Source organism: Rhinatrema bivittatum, chromosome 9, assembly GCF_901001135.1.
Source record: "Rhinatrema bivittatum chromosome 9, aRhiBiv1.1, whole genome shotgun sequence".
Classification (NCBI taxonomy): Eukaryota; Metazoa; Chordata; class Amphibia; order Gymnophiona; family Rhinatrematidae; genus Rhinatrema; species Rhinatrema bivittatum.
This window is the reverse complement of record NC_042623.1, coordinates 211,895,349-211,917,457: the sequence shown is the minus strand read 5'-3', so window position 1 is coordinate 211,917,457 and position 22,109 is coordinate 211,895,349. Positions and strand designations below refer to the sequence as shown.

Genomic DNA, 22,109 nt, shown 5'->3' with positions numbered 1-22,109 from the left:
AAGTGAAATTAGAGCAGTAGATGTTAATTTAGAAGCAGAGTTAACAGCTTTCCTCGAGGCACCGTCAGAAGAACATATAGAGTATAGAGGGACTCTGTTAGTGTCCTTTGTGTATGAGATGGATAGAGACCTGATTCTGAGAACATTCCTTCGGAATCGTGATAAAATGTATTATGGTCAGAAAATATGGATCTATCCAGATCTCACAAAGGACACCCAGATAAGGAGGAGAAAATTTGTAGAGATGATGCAAGAGGTTAAATCATTAGGGATCCAAGTGGTTATAAAGTATCCATGTAAATGTACGTTAATGTATAAGAATAACAAATACATATTTTATGAACCGGTACAGTTAAGAGCATTTATAGATAAATGTAAGATTGAGAGAGGTGACACCTGAACCAATAGAGGTATAAGTAAATGAGAGAATATGCTAATTTCCTTATTCCACTGTTAGAATTTCTTTTTGGTAGCTCATGTTAAATTTCTGTGGTCCTTATATTACTTATGAATATGTCGCAGAAAAGTAGTTTATATTAGCAAGATTTGATGTTAGGTTTATTGCCTATGATTGTATATGGTATAAACTTTTCTGTTATTTGTGGATGTAATAAGAAAATGAATAAATAAAGAATTAAAAAAAAAAATGCGTGCGCTAGTATTCTTTTTAAAAGCAATACCTTTACTGTTCTTTTACTATAATGTGTCTGCTGTATTTCCAAGGTTCCTTACTCTGGCTGAAGACAGTGTGGTTACAGTCTGTGCCAGTTTACATAGGCCACTGCCAGCACAGTGAACATTTATACCACGGTGATGAATAGATGTGTCAGCAAGGCTTTTCTCTGTCTCCATCTGATGGCAGGGATGAATAAACCCAGGAGTCTGGACTGATCCGGGTACGTACAGGGAATTGTGTTTTCTCTTTTGTTTGAGGTTCTTTGTATTGTACCAGGCAATAGAAATTTGAGATTAAAGCAGTGTGTATTTAAGAAAAATTGAATGACGTCAAGAGAAACATTTGAAAGACCTGGATTTCAAAAAGGGAACATTAAGGTGTTTCATGGCTACAGAACACTTTGTCAGAGGCTGTGATTAGGTAGCCGCTGACTTAGGAAGCTCACTAGTTGTCTAGATCCTGTTAACATTTCTGCTGCTGTAGCATATTTTGAATGAAGAGAGAGTCTGGCGAGTGTCAGTTGTTTTACTGTGCTCGATCTAACCCCTCTTCTTACTAGTATGACTTGTATTTGAGGGCAAACAAAAAAGTGGAGAAAAAGTAACACATTACAACAATCAAAAATAGAGAGGGTGTGTGGCAACAACATAGATCTGTCCATGAGACATGTTCAAATCCACAGGAAGACATTTTTACTGTAAAATATTTAATGGAAGCTACAAACCAACATAAAGGCAGTTCAGCTAGCTCAGCACTGGCTTAAAAAAAGTTTGGATAAGTTCTTGGAAGAGAAGTCCATTAACTGCTATTAATCAAGTTGACTTACGGAATGGCGTCTGCTATTACTGGCATCAGTAGCACGGGATCTTCTTGGTGTTTGGGAACTTGCCAGGTACAAGTGGCCTGGTTTGGCCTCTGTTGGAAACAGGATGCTGGGCTTGATGGACCCTTGGTCTGACCCAGCATGGCAATTTCTTATGTTCTAATAAATGGAAACAGCATAGACTGTAGGCAGGGGCAGTTCTATAATAAGACAGGGTGAGGCGGCAGCTTCAGGTGTCAAGATTCTGAGGTGGCAAAATTGCCCCCTGAAACCTTCCTGCCACAGCCGCCTTCACCCTTCATGCAGGCAAACTCCACATGAACAAAAGAAAGGTCCCGGCATGCCGTGGAATTGTGACGTACTGGCAGGGTTTCCACCCCCTGCTAGCGAAAGAAAGGTCCCGCAGCGGTGCCGGTGAAAGAGTGCAGCATGGCAGAGAGAGAGCAGGGCAGCGCGGTGGCTGCAGCCCAGAGAACTAGGTGGTGCGAGTGTGCGTGCGTGTATATACCGTGTTTCTCTGATAATAAGACAGGTCTTATATTATTTTTTAGCTCCGAAAAAATGGTTAGGGCTTATTTTCAAGGATGTCTTATTTTGGGGGAAACACGGTACTATCATATGGCCGACTGGGCCGATTTTATTTCGGCTGCCCCCACAAAATGATACCCGAAACCCGCCCCAACCCTTCAAATTTACTTCATTGCACACCCCCTACCCTCCTGCCCCCCCCCCCCTCCAAATCTTGTCGAAATTCCCTGGTGGTTCAGCGGGGGTCCTGGGAGTGATCTCCCATTCTCAGCCCATCGGTTGCCAGTATTCAAAATGGCACCGATGGCCCTTTGCCCTTTCCATGCAACAGTGAAAAGTGGAATATAAATCTAAATATATATTTATTTATTTTATATGTGAGAGGGTGGTAGGGGTGGTGTGTATACACACCACACACACATATACACACACATACACATGAATTTATGAATGATCATTGACTGAACTGGATTGTAAGTAATCTAATTTTAATGTTAAAAATTTTTTTTGAGAAATATATAAAATATTGATTGTTATGTTGGTGATACTCTTGTTTTTATACTAGTACATGAACAGATGTTATTCTCCCCCTGACAAAGCCGTCCTGAAAGAATTCCAGAATCATGGGAATCTTGGTCGTCCGGGGGGGGGGGGGGGGGGGGGCACCCCGCGTTCCTTGCACCAGGCCTCAAAAATTCTCCAGATCTGCATGTACGCCAAAGACGTTGAGAACTTCCACGTGCTGAGCAAGATGGCAATTACAGCCACCGAATATCCACACTTTGTCAGGCGAGCCCTCTCAAGGGCCAGACCGTAAGACAAAACAGAGTTGGGTCCTCGTGAAGGAGCGGACCTTGTTAGAGAAGGTTCCTGTGCAGGGGGAGGCATGGGGGGGGGGGGGATCTCCACCAGAAGCCTCCACGTCTGCATACCTCGGGTGTCTGGGCCAATCCCGGACCACCAGAAGGACCAAGCCTCTGTGGCGTTCGATCTTGCGAATATCCTTGCCCAGCAGAGGCCACGGAGGGAAGGCGTACAGTAAGTCCTTCTCTGGCCAGGTCTGGACAAGGGCATTCATCCCTTGGGAGCACTGATCTCTTCTGTGACTGAAGAATCTGGGGACCTTCACATTGTATGATGTGGCCAGTTGGTTGATGGATGGGAGGCCCCAGCGATCTACTAGGACCTGGAAGGCTCTGGTCGACAAAGGAAAATTGGTTCTTACCTGCTAATTTTCGTTCTTGTAGTACCACGGATCAGTCCAGACTCCTGTGTTTTGCCTCCCCTCCAGCAGATGGAGACAGACAAGTTTTTGACTGACACTGCCCTAATACCTCGAGGTGCACAGTACAAACTGCACAAACTGTTAACAATTTTATTCCCTAATGAGCAAAGGGGAGAGGAAACCTGCAATGCCAAAACCCTGCCCACACAGAAGCAAAACCTGTGCAACCTTCAGAACAAATTTGCAGCGCAAAAAATAACTACTGAACGAGTAGACTCTCAGTTTCCCCAACTCTGAAACTGGCAGGACTCTGGACTGATCCGTGGTACTACAAGAACGAAAATTAGCAGGTAAGAACCAATTTTCCTTTCCCTGTACGTACCCAGATCAGTCCAGACTCCTGGGATGTACCAAAGCTTTCCTACATGGGGTGGGACCTTCAGAGTCCTGCTCGAAGCACACATTGTCCAAACTCCTTCCCAGAATCCAGGGCCTGGACATCCAACCAATAATGCCTGGCAAAGGTGTGCAAAGACTTCCAAGTAACCGTCCTACATATCTCCTGTGGCTTATCTTGCTGACACTCAGTCCACGAAGCCGCTTGTGACCAGGTAGAATGTGCCCGAAGATCGACTGGAACCAGATGACCCTGAAGAATGTACGCAGAGCCAATAGCCTCTTTCAGCCAGCGTGTGATAGTGGCCCTAGAGGCCCTGTGCCCCCTTCTGGGGCCACTCCACAACACGAAAAGATGGTCCGACAAGCGGAAGCTGTTCGTAACTTCCAAGTAACGCAACAGAACTTGCTTCACATCCAACTTTCGTAAATCCTTAGACCGAGGATCAGAGCAGTCTAAGTCTGCTCTGATCCTCTGACTGAGGTCCACAGACCGATTTAAATGAAAGGAGGATACCACTTTAGGAAGAAAGGAGGGAACTGTCCTCAAGGAGACTCCCATATCCGTAATTCTTAAGAAGGGCTCCCTACAAGACAAGGCCTGAAGCTCTAACAACCGCCATGCTGAAGAAATAGCCACAAGGAAAACATTCAAGGTAAGATCCTTTAATGTCGCCCGCTTTAAAGGCTCAAAAGGCTAAGTACACAAAGCTCTGAGTACCAAATTCAGGCTCCAAGCAGGACAAGGATTCCAGACTGGAGGACACAAATACTACTGTCCGTCCCCAATCAAGGTGGAATCCTCCGGGTCCCATTGATCCTCATGTGAAGACATTTGAGCAACTTGTCTTACAGGATTTGTGCAGATATGAGACACAAAATCATCATTGGCGTAATAATTTGACAGCACTTTTGAGAACTGCATTAAAATCTCTTGAACAGAATCATCAATTGATCATTAAGCCCGCTGAAAAAGGGGGAGGGGTTGTATTACAAGACAAAACGGTATATGATGAGGCTATGTTACATCATTTGAATGATGATAAATTTTATCAGAAATTGCCTGTAGATCCCACTCAATCATTGCTACACGTTACAGGATATTGTAGATCAGGCACAGGGGTTGACAGAAAAAGAAAAAAATTTTTTGATAACAAAACATCCAGGTATTAATATATTCTCTTCCCAAAATTCATAAGGATTTAAATAAACCGCCTATTAGACCAATCTTGTCTCTTAATGATTCTATATTAGAGGCTCCGGCTATATTAATAGATAAAATCTTGCAGCCATTATGTTTCACAAGCTCATTCATACATTAAAGACATGATTCATCTATTACAAAAGCTTCAGGCAATAACATTGGAAGACCACATTCATCATTGGTTAGTAACGCTAAACATATCTGCATTATATACTAACGTTCCTCAAACTCAAGCATTTGAGGTGATTGAACAGCGTCTAGCCCATAGGTTGGGACATCAAAGGATACCCACCATGGTGATTTTAGTTACTGGAAGCAATACTGTATAATAATCATTTCATGTTCAATTCAGACATTTATCAACAGGTTTATGGAATCCCTATGGGATCACCATTAGCTCCCACTACAGCAAATATTTACGTGGCGCAATTTAAGGAAGACATTATCTACAAATCTGAGTGGTGGCATGACATTGTAGTGTGGGTTCGTTATAGAGATGATATTTTTCTTGCATGGAAAAGTACAAAAGAACGTATGATGTTATTTCATAATTGGATTAACACGCAGAATTCCCATCTTCAGTTTGCCATGCAACAATCGGATCAACAAATTGCATTCTTGGATGTACTAATTCGATTAGAACAAGGCAAATTTAGTACAACAGTGTATCGTAAACCTACAGACAAAAATAATCTTCTGAGATTCCATAGCCATCACCCTTACTCTTTCAAGCGTGGGCGGCCTGTTAGTCAATTTTTTCAAATAATATGATGGATTTTGAAGCACAAGCCTTGATACTACGTGATAGATTCTTGGAACATGGGTACCTGAAATCAGTGATAAAGCGTGCTTACAAGCGGACTAAATATTCAGACAGGCAAGCCCTGTTGCGATACAAACCAGTTAAACAAGATCCACAACTTGTGTTTTGAAGTAGTCAGTAGCCACTACTGTTGTTGCGGGAATCGGGGTGTTTTACTTAACAGACGTGAAGCATACTGGATTTTTACTTTTCGGACACAAGCGCCGCAGGGCTTAAACGAGGCACTTGATTGGGGATCATTGTTATGATAAAAAAGTAGTGATGTCACAGCAGCGTGACTTGGGATTGGATGCACAGCTATTCCTGCACCAAGGTTTAAAACTGACCAGTACTGATCAGCGTTTAGTAGGTGCCAGAGTCATTTTGACTCGCATTGAAGATTGAGCGCCGATTAAACTTGGAATTAATACTTGAAAAATCAATATACACCGACGAAGAATTTATAAGGAAATACCCCCTGAAGAACGGTCCGATAGTGGACCTGAAACGCGGCTGCATCGGGTCATCTTTTTGATATCAGATAAGTCAGGACGTTATGTAATTTTACAATTGTTGATCATAAGCATGCTGTTTTAGAAAAAGATATATACAATTTAAAAAAAAGATTATTCACCATTGGTGTATGTTACACAAATGAAAAATTGGATGAAGGAGGATCGTTTATGATTATAACACAGTGAGATCACCTAGTTGGGGTTCATGATACTTATATGAAACGTTCCTCTTTCCATAACAAAACTTTTTTTGCTTTGAATAATATTTGATAGACAATTTTTGGAAACGCCATACGTGTCACCCGATATCGGGGTATACACTTGCGAATACATTGTGTAAAAAAAAGTTATAAGAGGTGATTTTCTTGTTGCATCATTCACTCTAATTCTCCCATCTTACTTCTTAGACTTCTGGCATTAGCATACAAACAAAAAACTCCTTTGAAATGTTTGTATTTACATTCTGCTTTTCAGTTGACAGGGATAAATTGGAATCTTTCAGCCCAAGTGAATTTTTTATTATAGGCACTTGGACTACTTTTCTTATTATTGGAACCTAACTAATGTTTCATTAGTATCCTTTGAAGATACCTCCCTCCGAACTATGCACTGCTGAGCGATTGTCGGCTTTCCCCTTTGTTCTAGTTTAAAAGCTGCTCTATCTACTTTTTAAAGGTTAGCGCCAACAGCCTGGTTCAACCCTGGTTAAGGTGGAGCCCATCCCTTCGGAAGAGACTCCTCTTTCCCAAAAAGTTCCCCAGTTCCTTACAAAAATGAATCTCCTACACCATTGTCTCATCCATGCATTGAGACTCTGGAGCTCTGCCTGCCTCTGGGGACCTGTGCGTGGAACAGGGAGCATTTCAGAGAATGCTACCCTGGAGGTTCTGGATTTCAGCTTTCTATCTAAGAGTCTAAATTTGGCTTCCAGAACCTCCCTCCCACATTTTCCCTATGTCGTAGGTGCCCAAATGTACCCGGCAGCCGGCTCCTCCCCAGTACTGTCTAAAATCCTATCTAGGTGACGCGTGAGGTCCACCACCTTCGCAACAGGTAGGCATGTTACCAGGTGATCCTCACGCCCACCAGCCCACCCGGCTGTCTACATTCCTAATAATTGAATCACCAACTATGACGGCTGACCTAACCCTTCCCTCCTTCACACAAAAAAGATGTTAGCTTTTCAAAAAAGAAATGCCAAAACAAGTATCTTGTAAAATAGAAAAGTAAAAAAAAAAAAGACCCAAAACATGTGATCAAACCCACCAATCCATAGACAGATCCAAAAATGGCATACCTGTGAAAAACTATAAGTGAAAGTCACATGACCAAGATCATCCAATCAAAAAATACAACCATGGGATTTAAAAATATGTTAGTAAAAATGTAATATACAGATGAAATGAAGATAAAATCAGATAAACGCTGTCATTTTTGGATCTGCCTGTGGATTGTTGGGTTTGGTCATGTGTCTAGCGCAATTTTTGGACTTTTTTGTTATAAGATATTTGAGCATTCTCTCTTAAAAAGCTGATATCTTTGTTGTATGAGTGACTTAAGGTATGTTCTTGGTACTAATCTTACTGATAACTGCATTCTCTCCTTTTTACCACTTTTTTTTTTTTTTTTTTTTTTTTTAAAGTTGACAATTTATTATATGAGTGATTTGAAGTATTTTGATATATGGATTGGTCTTACATATATCTATACTTGTTTGTCACACTGTATGTAGTCTCTATATGCTCTGACACTTAAGATTATATTATTCGATTTTTTAGATTGTATTCTCCCTCCCGATGTAGCCTTCAGGCAAAACATGGACCATGTCCGGGGTCCTATATACTGTTTACATTTATTGCTGCCTTGATGTTGGTTTGAAGCTTCCATGAAATATTTTGCAGAAATATTTCTTCCTGTGGATTTGAACATTTCTCAAGGACAGTTCTAGAAGTTGTTGCCACACCCCCTTCTCTATGTGTTTGCATTTAAGGGCACCATGACATATGAACTCATTCACTGCAAGGTCCTGGAGCCTGACGTTTTGTAAACATTTTCACTTCTAGGTGAAGGCAGCATTAATATTTGCACTTTAACTGGTGCTTGAAAATATTATTTACCAGTTTTGCATCTTTTTCTGGACGAAAGACTTTAAACATTTCCCAGTTTTGGCATCATAAAGTTGCAAGTTGGGATTCCCTTGAGTGCCATCTTTACATGCTGCAATAAAACACAAACAGTTTAAGACACAATATGAAAACTTTTGCCCTTTGATGTACACACTTCCTTTCTTTCCCCGCTTTGAGTTTAACTCTTTCTGGCTGTGGGTCCTGGGCAGAAGAGGCTTCTCCCTTACATAGGACCCTTTCTCATTCTCTACCTATGGGGGAAAACAATTAAGAATATTATGGGTCTTACTCAATTAACAGCACTAAAGTGTCCTCAGGTTGTGAATGTATTAGGTGAGTCATCAGCTCAAATATTAAAGCAATATGACTTTTGTGTCACCATTTTTTGAAACCCTTTCCTAGAAAGAGCATTATAGAAATTACTTACCTGATAATTTCATTTTCCTTAGTGTAGACAGATGGACTCAGGACCAATGGTTAGAGTGTGCTCCTGATAGCAGTTGGAGACTGAGTCAGATTTCAATCTGACGTCAGCACTACATATACCCGTGCACGAGGCTCTGATCTTCAGTTTTCTCCTCAAAAAGCAATTATGGATGTGTGTGTGTTTGGATAATTTCGATTAACTTGCTTAACTTGATACTTGATTACTCGGATTGGTTGACGTGGCTTCTAGCTGGAGACCGCCAGGGCACTCAACCAAGAAGCGCCGACACCTGGTAATATGGGTGTCTGAACTAGAGATAAGGGTTAGCTTACCTGTGCTTGTGTTGCTCTCGGGGGGTAAGTTCCCCCGAGGATTCTTGAGTACAAGGCAGCCATGGGCGGGGTGCTGAGTCTACACTAAGGAAAATGAAATTATCAGGTAAGTAATTTCTACATTTCCTAGCATGTAGCAGATGGATTCAGGACCAATGGTATGTACAAAGCTACTCCCGAACCAGGTGGGAGGCTGCCCGTGGCCCATTTAGTACTGCCTTTGTGAATGCTGTGTCCTCCTTGGCCTGAACATCCAGGCGATAGGATCTCGAGAATGTGTGGATGGAGGACCATGTTGCTGCCCTGCAGATCTCGGCAGGTAACAGCATCTTGCTTTCTGCCCAGGACACTGCCTGGGCCCTTGTGGAATGGGCCTTGACTTGAAGAGGTGGAGGCTTGCCTGCCTCTACGAAGGCCGCCTTGATTACTTCTTTGATCCAGCGGGCTATGGCTGCCCGCGAGGCCGCTTTCCCTTGCTTCTTCCCACTGTGAAGAACAAATAGATGGTCCGTCTTTCGTACAGGTTCCAATCTTTCCAGGTATAGGAGTAGGAGTCTGCAGACATTCAGGTGGCGAAGAAGGCGTGAGTTTTCCGAGTCCTTATGCTCGTCTGGAGATGGCAGCGAGATGGTTTGGTTTAGATGGAAGTGAGAAACCACCTTTGGCAGGAAGGAGGGCATAGTGCGCAGCTGTATGGACCCCAGTGTGAATCTGAGGAATGGTTCCCGGCATGATAGTGCTTGAAGTTCGGAGATTCGACGGGTTGAGCAGATTGCCACGAGGAACGCAGTCTTCAAGGTCAGGAGCCATAGGGACAGACCACGAGTTGGTCTGAACGAAGCTCCCGCTAGGAAGTCTAGCACTAGATTGAGATTCCATAGGGGTATCGGCCACTTTAGGGGTGGCCGAATGTGCTTGACCCCTTTTAAGAAGCGGGAGACGTCTAGGTGGGCCGCTAGGCTGGTGCCCTCCACCCTGGGTCTGAAGCTGGCCAGGGCGGCCAGTTGCACCTTAATGGAGTTGAGGGACAACCCTTTGTTCATGCCGTTCTGCAGAAATTCCAGGATCATGGGGATTTTGACTGTCCATGGAAGGATGTCGCGGTCCTCACACCAGGCTTCAAATATTCTCCATACTCGTATATATGTTAAGGAGGTGGAGAACTTGCGTGCTCGGAGCAGTATGTCAATCACTGGTCCTGAGTATCCACTCTTTTTCAGGCGAGACCTCTCAATGGCCAGACCATAAGCGTTGGGTCTTCGTGGAGGATCGGTCCTTGCTGGAGTAGATCCCTGTGTGAAGATAGGCGTAGAGGGTTTCCTGCCAGAAGTCTTCGCATATCCATGTACCACGGTCTTCTTGGCCAGTCCGGGGCCACTAGTAGTACCAGCCCTCTGTGGTGTTCTATCTTGCGGATGATTCCGCCCAGTAGCGGCCATGGAGGGAAGGCGTACAGTAGGTCCTCCTGTGACCAGGTCTGGACGAGGATGTCGATTCCCTGGGACAGTGGTTCCCATCTTCGGCTGAAGAATTTGGGAACCTGGGTGTTGGACCCGGTTGCCAGAAAACCCATGGCTGGGGTTCCCCAGTGGTTTACCATCCGCTGGAAGGCTGCTGTAGACAGTGTCCATTTCCCCGGATCCAGGTTCTCTCTGCTGAGGTAGTCCGCAGTGACACTGTCTTTTCCCGCGATGTGGGCGGCTGATATCCCTTGTACGTTTGATTCTGCCCATGTCATTAGGGCCTCTATTTCCAGAGACACCTGCTGGCTTCTGATTCCCCCCTGGCAGTTGATGTAGGCCGCTGTTGTGGCGTTGTCCGACATGTCTCTGATTTGCCCCGGAGTCTGTGACTGAACCATAGGCAGGCCAGTCTGACTGCTCGGGCTTCCAGTCTATTTATGTTGCATGCCGACTCTTCTTTGTCCCACTGTCCTTGAGCCGTTAGCTCCTGGCAGTGGGATCCCCATCCTCGTAGGCTCGTATCCGTGGTGAGCAAGGTCCATTCCTGTGGGGATAGACTTGTTCGCTTGCTCTGGTCTTCTTGTAGCCACCATTGTAGCTGGTTCCGAACCTTTGCCGGTAGCCGGAGGGGGGGCGGAGTAGTTTTGAGACATCAGGTTCCACCGTGACAGTAGGGAATGTGGTAGGGGCCACATGTGTGCCCTTGCCCACGGGACGACTTCTTTGGTTGATGCCATGAGTCTGAGGACTTGGAGATAGTCCCATGCCGTAGGAAGAGTGGAGTTCAACAATGCTCGTAGTTGTTCCATCAATCTCTTTCTCCTTGTAGGCAGAAGGGTGACTTTGTTCCATTTGGTGTCGAACCGGACTCCCAGATACTCTAGGGATTGGGAGAGCTGTGGCTCTTGGGTGTGTTGACGACCCACCCGAGGCTCTGCAGTAGTTCCTTGACTCTGGTGATTTCGCTCTGATCAGCCAATCATCCAGGTATGGGTGCACGAGGATTCCTTCTTTCCTCAGTGTCGCCGCTACTACCACCATGATCTTGGTGAACGTTCGGGGAGCCGTAGCTAGCCTGAATGGAAGGGTCTGGAACTGGTAGTGATGGCCCAATATTGTGAAGCGTAGGAAATGCTGATGGATCGGTATGTGGAGACAGGCTTCTGACAAATCCAGGGAAGTCAGGAATTATCCCAGTTGTACCGCCTTTATGACCGAATACAGGGTTTCCATGCGGAAGCAGGGTACCTTCAGGTAGCAATCAACAGTCTTGAGGTCCAGTATGGGCCGGAATGTTTCCTCTTTCTTGGGCATGACAAAGTAGATGGAATAGTGCCCAGAACTTTGTTGGTGCGTGGGCACCGGTGTTATTGTTTTTAGGGAGAGGAGTTTTGATAGTGTGGTTTCTACTGCCTTCCTCTTGGAGGGGTCGTGGCACGGAGAAATCACAAACTTGTCCAGGGGGGATGCTGTGGAAGTCCAGGTAGTATCCCTCTCGGATGATGGATAGGACCCAATTGTGCAACTTTATTTCACCCCATCTTTGGTAGAATAGGACGAGTCTGCCCTCTATGATCTCTTCCTGTAGATGGGTCTGCTGATTCTCATTGCGTGTTGCAGCTGGGACCTGGTCCTGAGCCGGCTCCTCTTTTGTTGTGTCTGTTCCGAAAGGACTGTCCCCTGCCGGTGGGGCAAGGGGCTTGGTAAGTGTTTTTGTATGGTCTAAAATGCTGGGATCCTCTGCCCTTGGGTGCCCAGGAATAAGGGCGTTGGTTCCTCTTGTTTCTGTCCTCCGGTAGACGGGGTACTGGGGACTCACCCATTTGTCGGCTAATTTGTCCAGTTCGCTCCCGAACAGGAGTGTTCCTCTAAAGGTCATTCTTGTAAGCTTCATCTTAGAGGTCGCGTCGGCTGACCAGTTTCGGAGCCAGAACTATCTTCTGGCTGCCACTATGGACGAGAGGATCCTGGCTGAGGTGCGTGACAGGTCTGAGGTCGCATCAGTGAGGAATGATATTGCCGGGTCTAATGCCTTGATTGGCGTAGTTGCGCCCCTGGCCATAGCCAGGCAGGCGCATGATACCACGGCCAGCAGGCAGCGATCTGTAAGGTCATAGCTAATACATCATAAGACTTCTTGAGGATGGATTCCTGCCATCTGTCACTGGCATCCTTGAATGAAGCTCCTCCCTCGACTGGTATGGTAGTGCGCTTTGTTGTGGCGCAGACCAGGGCGTCGACCTTGGGAAACCTCAGGAGTTCCTTCGTTACGGAGTCCAAGGGGTAGAGAGCTTCTAGGGCTCGCCCTCCCTTAAAGGTGGCCTCTGAAGCGTCCCATTCCAGGTCGATCAGTTGTTGTACGGCCTGTAGTGTAGGAAAATGGCGTGAAGTCTGGCGGAGCCCAGCCAGGAAGGGGCTCGCCTTGGACTCTGCTGTGTTCCATGTGTCCGGGATGGCCAATGCCTTCAGACTCGTGGCTACGATGGAAAGAAACGCATCATGGTTCGATACGGTTCCGTTTCTGGAGGGATTTCCCTCTGTTCCAGGGGTTCTGATTCCTCCTCCGAGTCATCTGTGTCCCCTAGGGGGAGGTATTTGTCCAGGGGAGGCTCATCTGGTGGAGGCCGGGAGGGGCCGTGGTTGTGCCGCTGGTGGCCCTGTCTGTGCATGGATGTAGGAATGCAGCTTAGTGAAGAATCCCGCCCAGGTGAAGTTGCCTGGGACCGCATTGGGTCCAACGGCGCTCTCAGAGGGCCCCCACTGTGGAGGGGCCGAGTCGGGAATAGAGAGGTCCAGGGTAGTCTCGCTGGTGGATCCGGAGTCCTCTACAGGCTGAGAGGGGCCTTGTCTCGGTTCCACCCGAGCTTCTTCGCATAGCAGGCACAGGGCGGAAGTCACATCGGGCTGTGCCGCTCTCAGGTGGCATGCTGAACAGAGGGCTGGACCCTTAGCTGCCTTAGACAGCGGTGCCATGATTTGTGCGCGTATCCTGTACCGGTGCGCGTACCGAGAGGCCTGGTTATGCGCTCCGGGTGTGCCTACGTTGTGCGCGTGGCTGTGCGCATGGGCCTAGATGCGCGCGCCGCTAAGCACACAAGTTCTTTGTGCACACGGCTCAGTTGTGCGGACGATGCAGCGACCAAGGGGGGGGGGGGGGAAGGCGCCGGCAACCACGCGGAAAGATGGCAGCCCCTTCAGGCAGTCTCCATGTGGGAGGACCCTCTTGCCAGATCAGGGGTCTAGCCTGGGCGGGGCTGCTCAACCCGCGTGGTCGCCGTGGCGCCTTCCCCACCCCCCCTTTGGTCACCGCACTGTCCGCACAACTGAGCCATGCGCACAGATCGTCCGGAGGAACGATCTGTGCGGCTGTCCGAGCCTCGGAAACCGGAGACTTAGAGAAAGTTTTCTACCTTACCTTGTCTTGGCTGCGGGGGGGGGGGGGGGGGGGGGGATTACTTTCACCACCGCGCTCGGTTTTGCACCTGCTGCCTCTCAACCGCTCCCTTTTCAGGGGGCTAAGTCCAAGTCGGGTCGGCTACCGGACCGAGGCTACCTCTCAGCCGCTCCTTTCCCGGGGACTAAGTCCACGCCGGGACCGAGGCTTACTTCTGAGAGATCTCAGAAATCACCTCAGGAAATCTCGACTGGGGGAGGGACCCTTAGGTATCACTGCAGGAGAACGGGACTTGTTTTGGAGGTAAGGTTTTCTTTGTTTCTTCTTTAAATTTGGAGTTTGGTTTTCTAACACCGTGCAAGCGTATGTGAAGTCCCAAACTGCTATGGAGACGGAAAAAAACTGAAGAACAGAGCCTCGTGCACGGGTATATGTAGTGCTGACGTCAGATTGAAAATCTGACTCAGTCTCCAACTGTCATCAGGAGCACACTATACCCATTGGTCCTGAGTCCATCTGCTACACGCTAGGAAACTGTAATTTTTGTGTAGCTAGCATTAAGGATAGGGTCAGCCTTGTGCAATGACTAATACTGCTCATTCCTGACAAGGAGGTCCATTCTCAAGAACAGATCCAAAACAGGAGACTGAAAGAAAGCTAAAAGCACAGGAATCCATTGCTTGCCCCAAAATTAGATTTACCTCAAGCAAGAATACCCCATGTACAAAGCATGCAGTCTGCAGCAGCCTGGGGTTAAAATGGTTGTCAGTCCTTATTGTGCTTTTCATTCTTTGAGAGCTGAAATTCTGCGGTACTTTTCTTAAATCATACTAAGATGAACAAGTGTCTGGGAAGGATAGCTTTGGTTATCAGAAACTCTTCTGATTTGAATTCTCTGCCAAGTTGAGAAGATTCAGCAATCATGCCTGCTAGGTCTTTTCTTAAGGGGATCTCTTCATTTCCATTTATTTAAAATCCTTTATATCCCACACTTTCTCAAAAATCAAGATAGTCATAATCCCAGAGTCATAAAACAGATGGCCAAAAAAACCCCCCTAAAAATTAAAAATTATGAGTAAAAAAAAAAAAAAAACCAACCATAAAAACTATTCTCAGATACATCCTGACCGATATCCAAACTAATGTTTATGCTAGAAGGCCATTAAGGCAGGGAAAGTATAACCATGTGACTTATGCCATGCTGTTCTGTCTACACTGATGGTGCTACTTAAATATTATTGTATGCTGTGTGCATGTTGTATACAACTGCACAGCATTTTCAGACACACTTGCATGAAATGTACTCTTATAAACTTGTTTTGTACTAGAAGTGAAAATTAATCTGGCCAGTAGAGATTTTTACATCAGTGGTGAGTGGGCTCTACTTATGTATCTTCTCTGACGCTGGAGAAGAATGATAGTGGCACAAGTTATTTGCCTATTTGGGAGGGTCATTTTTATACTCCTTGCGGAGCTTGCAGGCTCAAAGATATTTTGCATCCAAGAGCCTGCAAACAGATTTTCCAAGGAAAACTCCTTGCAGAATTTCCCTTTCAAAATTTGAGCAACCAAGGGGAATGCAGGTGCTTTGGTACTCATACACTTTGCAGGTGAAAAGTACGTGGGGTAAATTGAAATCCCCATGTGCACTTTACAGTCTCCATGCCGACCCTGCCCCTTTAATACTTTTTAACAACTTTTTAAGCATACGAGATATAAGAAATATACAAAAAAGAATCTCAAACATAACATCGTGTACATTTACCTGACTGACATTCAGGTTTACAACAGAACGATAGGCGAGTAACACAGACTTTTAGGACTTGTTATAAGCCACAAAGGGTCCCCGTATTCGATCAAATTTAAAACGCTTATGCTTCAAGTCAAAATGCAATCTTTCAACATCAGCGATTTCATGCACCTGGGTACGCTAGTACGTAAAGGAAGGATTAGCTTTCCAGAACTTAGCAATTGTGAAGCGGGCCACAAGAAGCAAGTGACCCACCAATGTTCTGTGTTTAACAGGAATGGAGGAACATACCCATCTACCCAACAGCCCCAAACTTGGCCCAATAAAAACTGAATACCCAGGATATCCATCACCTCCTGAGTGACTTGAGACCAGAAATAAACACTTTGACAGTACCAATACATGTGTATGAAGGTGCCAACTTCCCTACACCCCCTCCAGCACGCGCTAGTAGACTTGGGATGGATTCTGGACTCACCCTCCACTACATATTCTCTAGATTCTTTCTGCAATTTTAAACTTCTTTTATTCTTGCTTTTAATATATATTTTCTTTTAATGCTTAAATTTAACTTGCTCTTATTATGAATGATATCGTTCCTTTTATGCTAAGAATGTACTGTACTCTCCTTTTAATGAGCAATATTGTTTCTATTCTACTATTTTAGCAAATACTGTATTTACATGTGTGAGTATTTGTCTATGCTTTATTTATTTAAAAATATTGTATACCGTCTTTACAGTGTTTAATCAAAACGGTTTACATAACTAAATAAAATAAACGTAAACAAAAAAATTAAAAAACAAAATTATAAAAGGCATAAAATTACAAAAAATGATCAATTGAAAATAAAAAGTATCTAAAAATAGTTAATATAAGACAAATCAATATATAATAAATGTTGTGCCATTTTATTTGTAAGCATGGGAAAAGAGAGATTATGTTATTTAGTAAGTGATATATTTATTTATTTATTTATAATATTTTATATACCGCCGCTCAAAGATATCACGTCGGTGTACAGTGAACAAGAACTTACGCCGGAGCGTTATACATTTAACAAGGTTATACAAGCGTTATACATTTAACAAAGGTAAGTATAAAAATATTTGAAACATAAAAACATGTAGAAGCTTTTAAAAACAGATCTATCATTTAGGTATAGCTTGGCTGAGCTGGGTTAAACAGAACTGGAGAGTAGAGGGATTCTAGTAAAAGGGATGGGGTTAGGGAAGAGTTAGGAGGGGAAGGAGTTCTAATTTAGAGGTGGAGAGAGGGGGGAGATGGCACTTCGAATGCAATTAAGAGCAATTATATGGAAGGGCATTTACAGTAGCCGCAGAAATAGGAGAAATTCAAGATGATGTATAGAAATGGGGCATATAGAGGAGAAGAAAGAAATATATATTTCAAGTATAGGCATGTGTGAATAGCCATGTCTTGAGTTTTTGCTTGAATGTTTTAGGAGATGGCTCAAGGCGCAGTTCGGTGGGCATGGTATTCCATAACAGAGGGCCAGCAAAGAAAAGCGCTCGTGCTTTGGTGGAGGCATGGTTATATAGTTTGGGCGAGGGGGTCTGTAAAGTGGCGAGGTATTGATTTCTAGTAGGTTTAATAGGAGTTTGAAATAGTAGTGAGTTATTAAACCATTTCATTTCAGGATTGTGGAGGGCTTTATGGATAAGTGTTAGGGTCTTGTAATGTATGCGAGATTGGATGGTGAGCCAGTGTAACTCCTTCAAGACTGGCATAATATGTTCCTTTGAGTTAGTGTTAGTAAGGATACGGGCTGCGGTATTTTGCAGGATTTGTAAGGGGCGGATTGCATTTTTGGGTAGGCCTAGGAGGAGTGAATTGCAATAATCTGTTTTAGAGAACAGCATGGCTTGTAGAACTGTCCGGAAATCAGATGCGTGAAGCAAGGGTTTCAATTTTTTGAGTGTATGTAATTTGTAAAAACACTCTTTAAGGATTGCACTAATAAATTTTTTGAGGGTCATATGGTCGTCAATAATGACTCCTAGGTCTCGGACTTGGCGGGAGAATTGTATGTGCGTCGATGTTATAGGTGAAGTAGGAGAGGTATGTGATAGGGTGGGAGGAGATATGATCATGAGTTCTGTTTTTGTGGAATTGAGGGCAAGTTGTAAGGAGGTTAATAGATTATTGATAGAAGCGAGGGTGGTGTTCCAAATTTCAAGGGCTTTGGGTATGGATTCCGTTACTGGAATAAGAATTTGTACATCAGCGTACAAAAAGTGTGGAAGCTTAAGGTTGGCGAGGAGATGGCAAAGCGCTAAAAGATAGATGTTAAAAAGGGTAGATGAAAGTGAAGAGCCTTGAGGGACTCCTTGCTTCAGGGGGGTTTCTTTTGATATGTGGTTGCCAATTTTGACTTTATAGTTACGGTTGGATAGGTAGGAAGTAAACCAGTTATGGGCAGTACCAGTTATTCCAATCTTGTGTAGGCGTTGGAGAAGAATTTGGTGGTTAACGGTATCAAAAGCTGCTGAGATATCCAGGATCACTAGAAGATGAGGTTGATTTTTATCTAGGCTTTTGAGAAGGTAATCAGACAGTGATAAGAGAAGAGTTTCGGTACTGTGTAATTTTCGAAATCCGTATTGCGAGGGAGAGAGGATTTGGTGTTCTTCTAAATAGTCACTAAGTTGTCGGTTGATAGTTTTTTCTAGGACTTTAGCGATAAATGGGAGATTAGAGATTGGGCGGTAACTGGCAAGGTCTAATGGGTCGAGCTTGGGTTTTTTTAAAGTGGGTTTAAGGATAGCAAATTTGAGAGAGTTGGGCACTTGCCCAAATTCGATGGATGCATTGATAATGTTAGAGATAGGGCTGGCTATTAGATCAGGGACAGTGAGGAGTTTTGTGGGGATGGTATCAGAGGGGTGAGAGGAGGGTTTAGCTTTTTTGAGTAGGGATTCAATTTCAGATGTAGCTGTGTTTTCAAAGATTGTAAGCTGAGGTGCAGAGTCTTATGTGACAGAGGTTATTGCATTGGGGCATGTGGGAATTGTGGGGGAAGCGTGTCATAATTTTGTTAATTTTGTCCTGAAAGAACGAGGCCAGTTGTTCGCATTTGATTTTGGCTTCTTCTTCTGGGATGATATTTGGAGTGAGGTTAGTAAGTGAAGTGACATATTCGAATAGCACTTTTGGATTGAATTGAAATTGGTGTATTTTACCTGCGTAGTAATTCTTTTTAGCATTGTTGATCTCACTATAGTTTTGCAGCGAAGTTTTGTAACGTGCAAGTAGAGTCGGTGAGGGTTCTTTACGCCAATTTTTTTCAGCTTTTCTAAGGGCTTGTTTTAAGTCTTTTAGTGTAGGGGTGTACCAGGGTTTTTTTGTATTTTTTTGAGAGGAGAATTTTTTTGTAATGAGGGGGCAAATGTTATTAGCAATTGAGAGGGTGTATTCATTCCATGATGTTAAAGCAGTATCAGCATTTGATAGATCAAGGTTAAACTGTGTGTTGGATAGAGCTGTGGTAAGCTCATCTCTATTGCATATCTTTCGGTATTGTATTGTGGTAGTGCTGATTGGGAGGGGCGGAGGTCTTTGTAAAGTGTTGGAAGTTCTTATGATATAGTGGTCAGACCATGGGATGGGTGTACATGATAGAGCAGGGGTCAGGAACCTTTTTGGCTGAGAGAGCCATAAACGCCACATATTTTAAAATGTAATTCCATGAGAGCCATACAATATGTTTAAAACTAAATACAAGTAAATGTGTGCATTTTATGTAAGATCACACTTTTAAAGTACAATAAGTCTCTGAAAATATTACACCAGGCCTTAAGACACCAATACATCTCCTATTAGGAAAACGGACCAAGTCAGGGTGCTATAGAGTCCTACACAGAAACTACACGCCAGCAGAAAACCTCACCTGAATCACGTGCTGTCCCTCACCTAACATAGAATAAAGAGACCAAAACGCATAACAAGAAGCATGCAGACAAAAACTGAATTGGAAACTGCAACAAGCCAGAGTCTCTGTATGCAGTGTAACAAAGGAAAAAAGAAACATCACACATCCTTATAAAACAAATCAAGAAATATAAAATCATCAGCAGTAAAACTGTACTAACAAAAAGAACATATTTCGAAACAGCTGATGAGTGGAATATCCAATAATTAAAAACTCATATAAAACATTTCCAGATACCAACAAAATATTTCAAAATAGCAGACACAAAGATCCAGTAATGAAAAATAATAAGGATACAAAAATTTTTTTGCTCTGCATACCTGGGAACGTTTGATATCCAGGTGTCCTGAGATTGTTCTGAATTAGCAGGAGGTGGGGTGGTTTGCTTGGAACTTTCTCCTCTCTCAGTCACATACCAGCGCTCTCTCTCACACTGGCTCTCAATGACACACCTATACACACATGCTCTCAGTCACTCACATATACAAATGTTTTTTCTCTCTCACTTATATAGGCTCTTAATTACACATTTACACACATGCTGTCTATCTTTTCACGCTTACACACACACAGGCTTTCAATCACATAAATACATGCTGTCTTTTTCTCTCACACACAGACTCTCATTCACATGCTTACAAACATGTCCTCTCTTTCTCTCATTTACACACAGGCTCTCAATCACATACTCACATGCTCCCTCACCTAAATCAGCTCTCAATCACACACAGACACACATGCTCTCTCTCTCTCATTTAAACACAGGCTCTCAATCACATACTCACATGCTCCATCACCTAAACCAGCTGTCAATCAGACACAGACACACATGATCTCTCTCTTACTTATACACACAGGCTCTTAATCATACATACACATGATCTCTCTCACACACAAAGGATCTCAATCATACACACATACTCTTTCAAACAAACAGGTTTTCAATTACAAACTTACACATACAGGTTCCCAATGGTAAACTTACATTCATGCTCTCTCTCTCACAGGCAGGATCTCAATCACAGACATACTCTCTTTCACATATACAGGCTCTCAATCAATCATTCACATACATGCAATCTCTCACTCACACACACAGGATCTCAAACACACATGCTTGCTCGCTCATTCACTCTCCCCCCCCCCCCCCCCCGGGAACTCGCGGCAGCAGCAGCCACCTCCCAACGCTAACCTCCTTCATTTTCAGCCCTCGCGGAGGTGAAGGCGGAGTCCCATCGGCCGCGGTTGAAGATTTTCATTTTCCTCCGAGCCGCGCTGCAGTCTTCTTCCCGCGCAGGCACCCGATGCTCTCCACTTCCTCTTCCGGGCCGCGGGAAGAAGAGAGCACCGGCGTGCTCTCCTCTTCCCGCAGCCCGGAAGAGGAAGTGGAGAGCATCGGGTGCCTGCGCAATGACTCCAGCGCTGGCACCCGGCTGACACCCGATGACTCCCGCGCAGGCACCCGGATGACTCCAGTCGGCGTGCTCTCTTCTCCTCCCCCCCCCGCGGCCCGGAAGAGGAAGTGGTGAGCATCGGGTGCCTGCGCGGAAGAAGAGACCACGCTAGTGTGGTCTCTTCTTCCCGCGCAGGCACCCGATGCTCTCCACTTCCTCTTCCGGGCCGCGGGGGGGGGGGAGGAGGAGAAGAGAGCACGCCGGTGCCGCTGACTCCAGCTGTCCTGCCGCGTTCCGCCCGGGCTGACAGCATTTTAAGCCCGGGCGGCGGAGGACCGGGGAGCAGCTGGGTCAGCGGGGAACCGCGAAGTATGGCGACACTTGTCTGCGAGCCAGATGCAGCCCTCAAAAGAGCCATATCTGGCTCGCGAGCCATGGGTTCCCGACCCCTGTGATAGAGAATCAGTTACGAGGTGACGGTTGATAAATATGAGGTCGAGTGAGTGACCAGCTTTATGTGTGGGCATGTTTATGATTTGCTTGAATCCTAGTGATTTCATGGCTTCCAGGAAGGAGGAGCAGCTAGGTGTAAGGGGTGTTGTGTTGACATGGAGATTAAAGTCTCCTAGAATAATGGCTGGGGAGTCGATGGAGATATTTTTAGCTATGTATTCAATGAGAGAAGAAGGGTTGTTATTAAGAGTTCCAGGGGGAGCATAAATAAGGCAGATTTGTAGGGAGGGGGCTTTGAACAAGCCAATTTCTAATTTAGCTGGGGGGGGATGGGTTGGAGTGTGAGTTTGAGATGTTTTTTGGTAGCTAAGAGAATGCCTCCACCTTTCTTTTTTAATCGGGGGATGGAGACTATATCGTATATATTGTTGGGGAGCTGGTTGAGGAGAACATTGTCAGTGTCTTTCAACCATGTTTCTGTTATTGCACAGATGTCTGGTGTTTCGTCTGAGAGGATGTCGTTGAGTATAGCAGTTTTTTTGTTTAATGATTGTGCATTGAAGAGGATGAGTGTAAGTGCTGTGAGGCCGATGATTTGTGTGAGTGGTGGGGATATCATGGTTGTGTGAATGCTTTTGAGGTATGATCG

The 22,109-nt window shown here is 44.7% G+C and overlaps 1 protein-coding gene across 3 annotated transcripts in view; it reads right to left on the bottom strand.

Moving 5' to 3' along the window:
* Positions 1 to 22,109, bottom strand: part of EIF2A (eukaryotic translation initiation factor 2A) — a 222,529-nt gene that overhangs the window by 170,860 nt on the left and 29,560 nt on the right. For all 3 annotated transcript variants that reach the window (XM_029615567.1, XM_029615566.1, XM_029615565.1), the window contains one exon: positions 8,287 to 8,386. In XM_029615567.1, the coding sequence (XP_029471427.1) occupies positions 8,287 to 8,386 (100 nt within the window). The remainder of the gene's footprint in view (positions 1 to 8,286; positions 8,387 to 22,109) is intronic.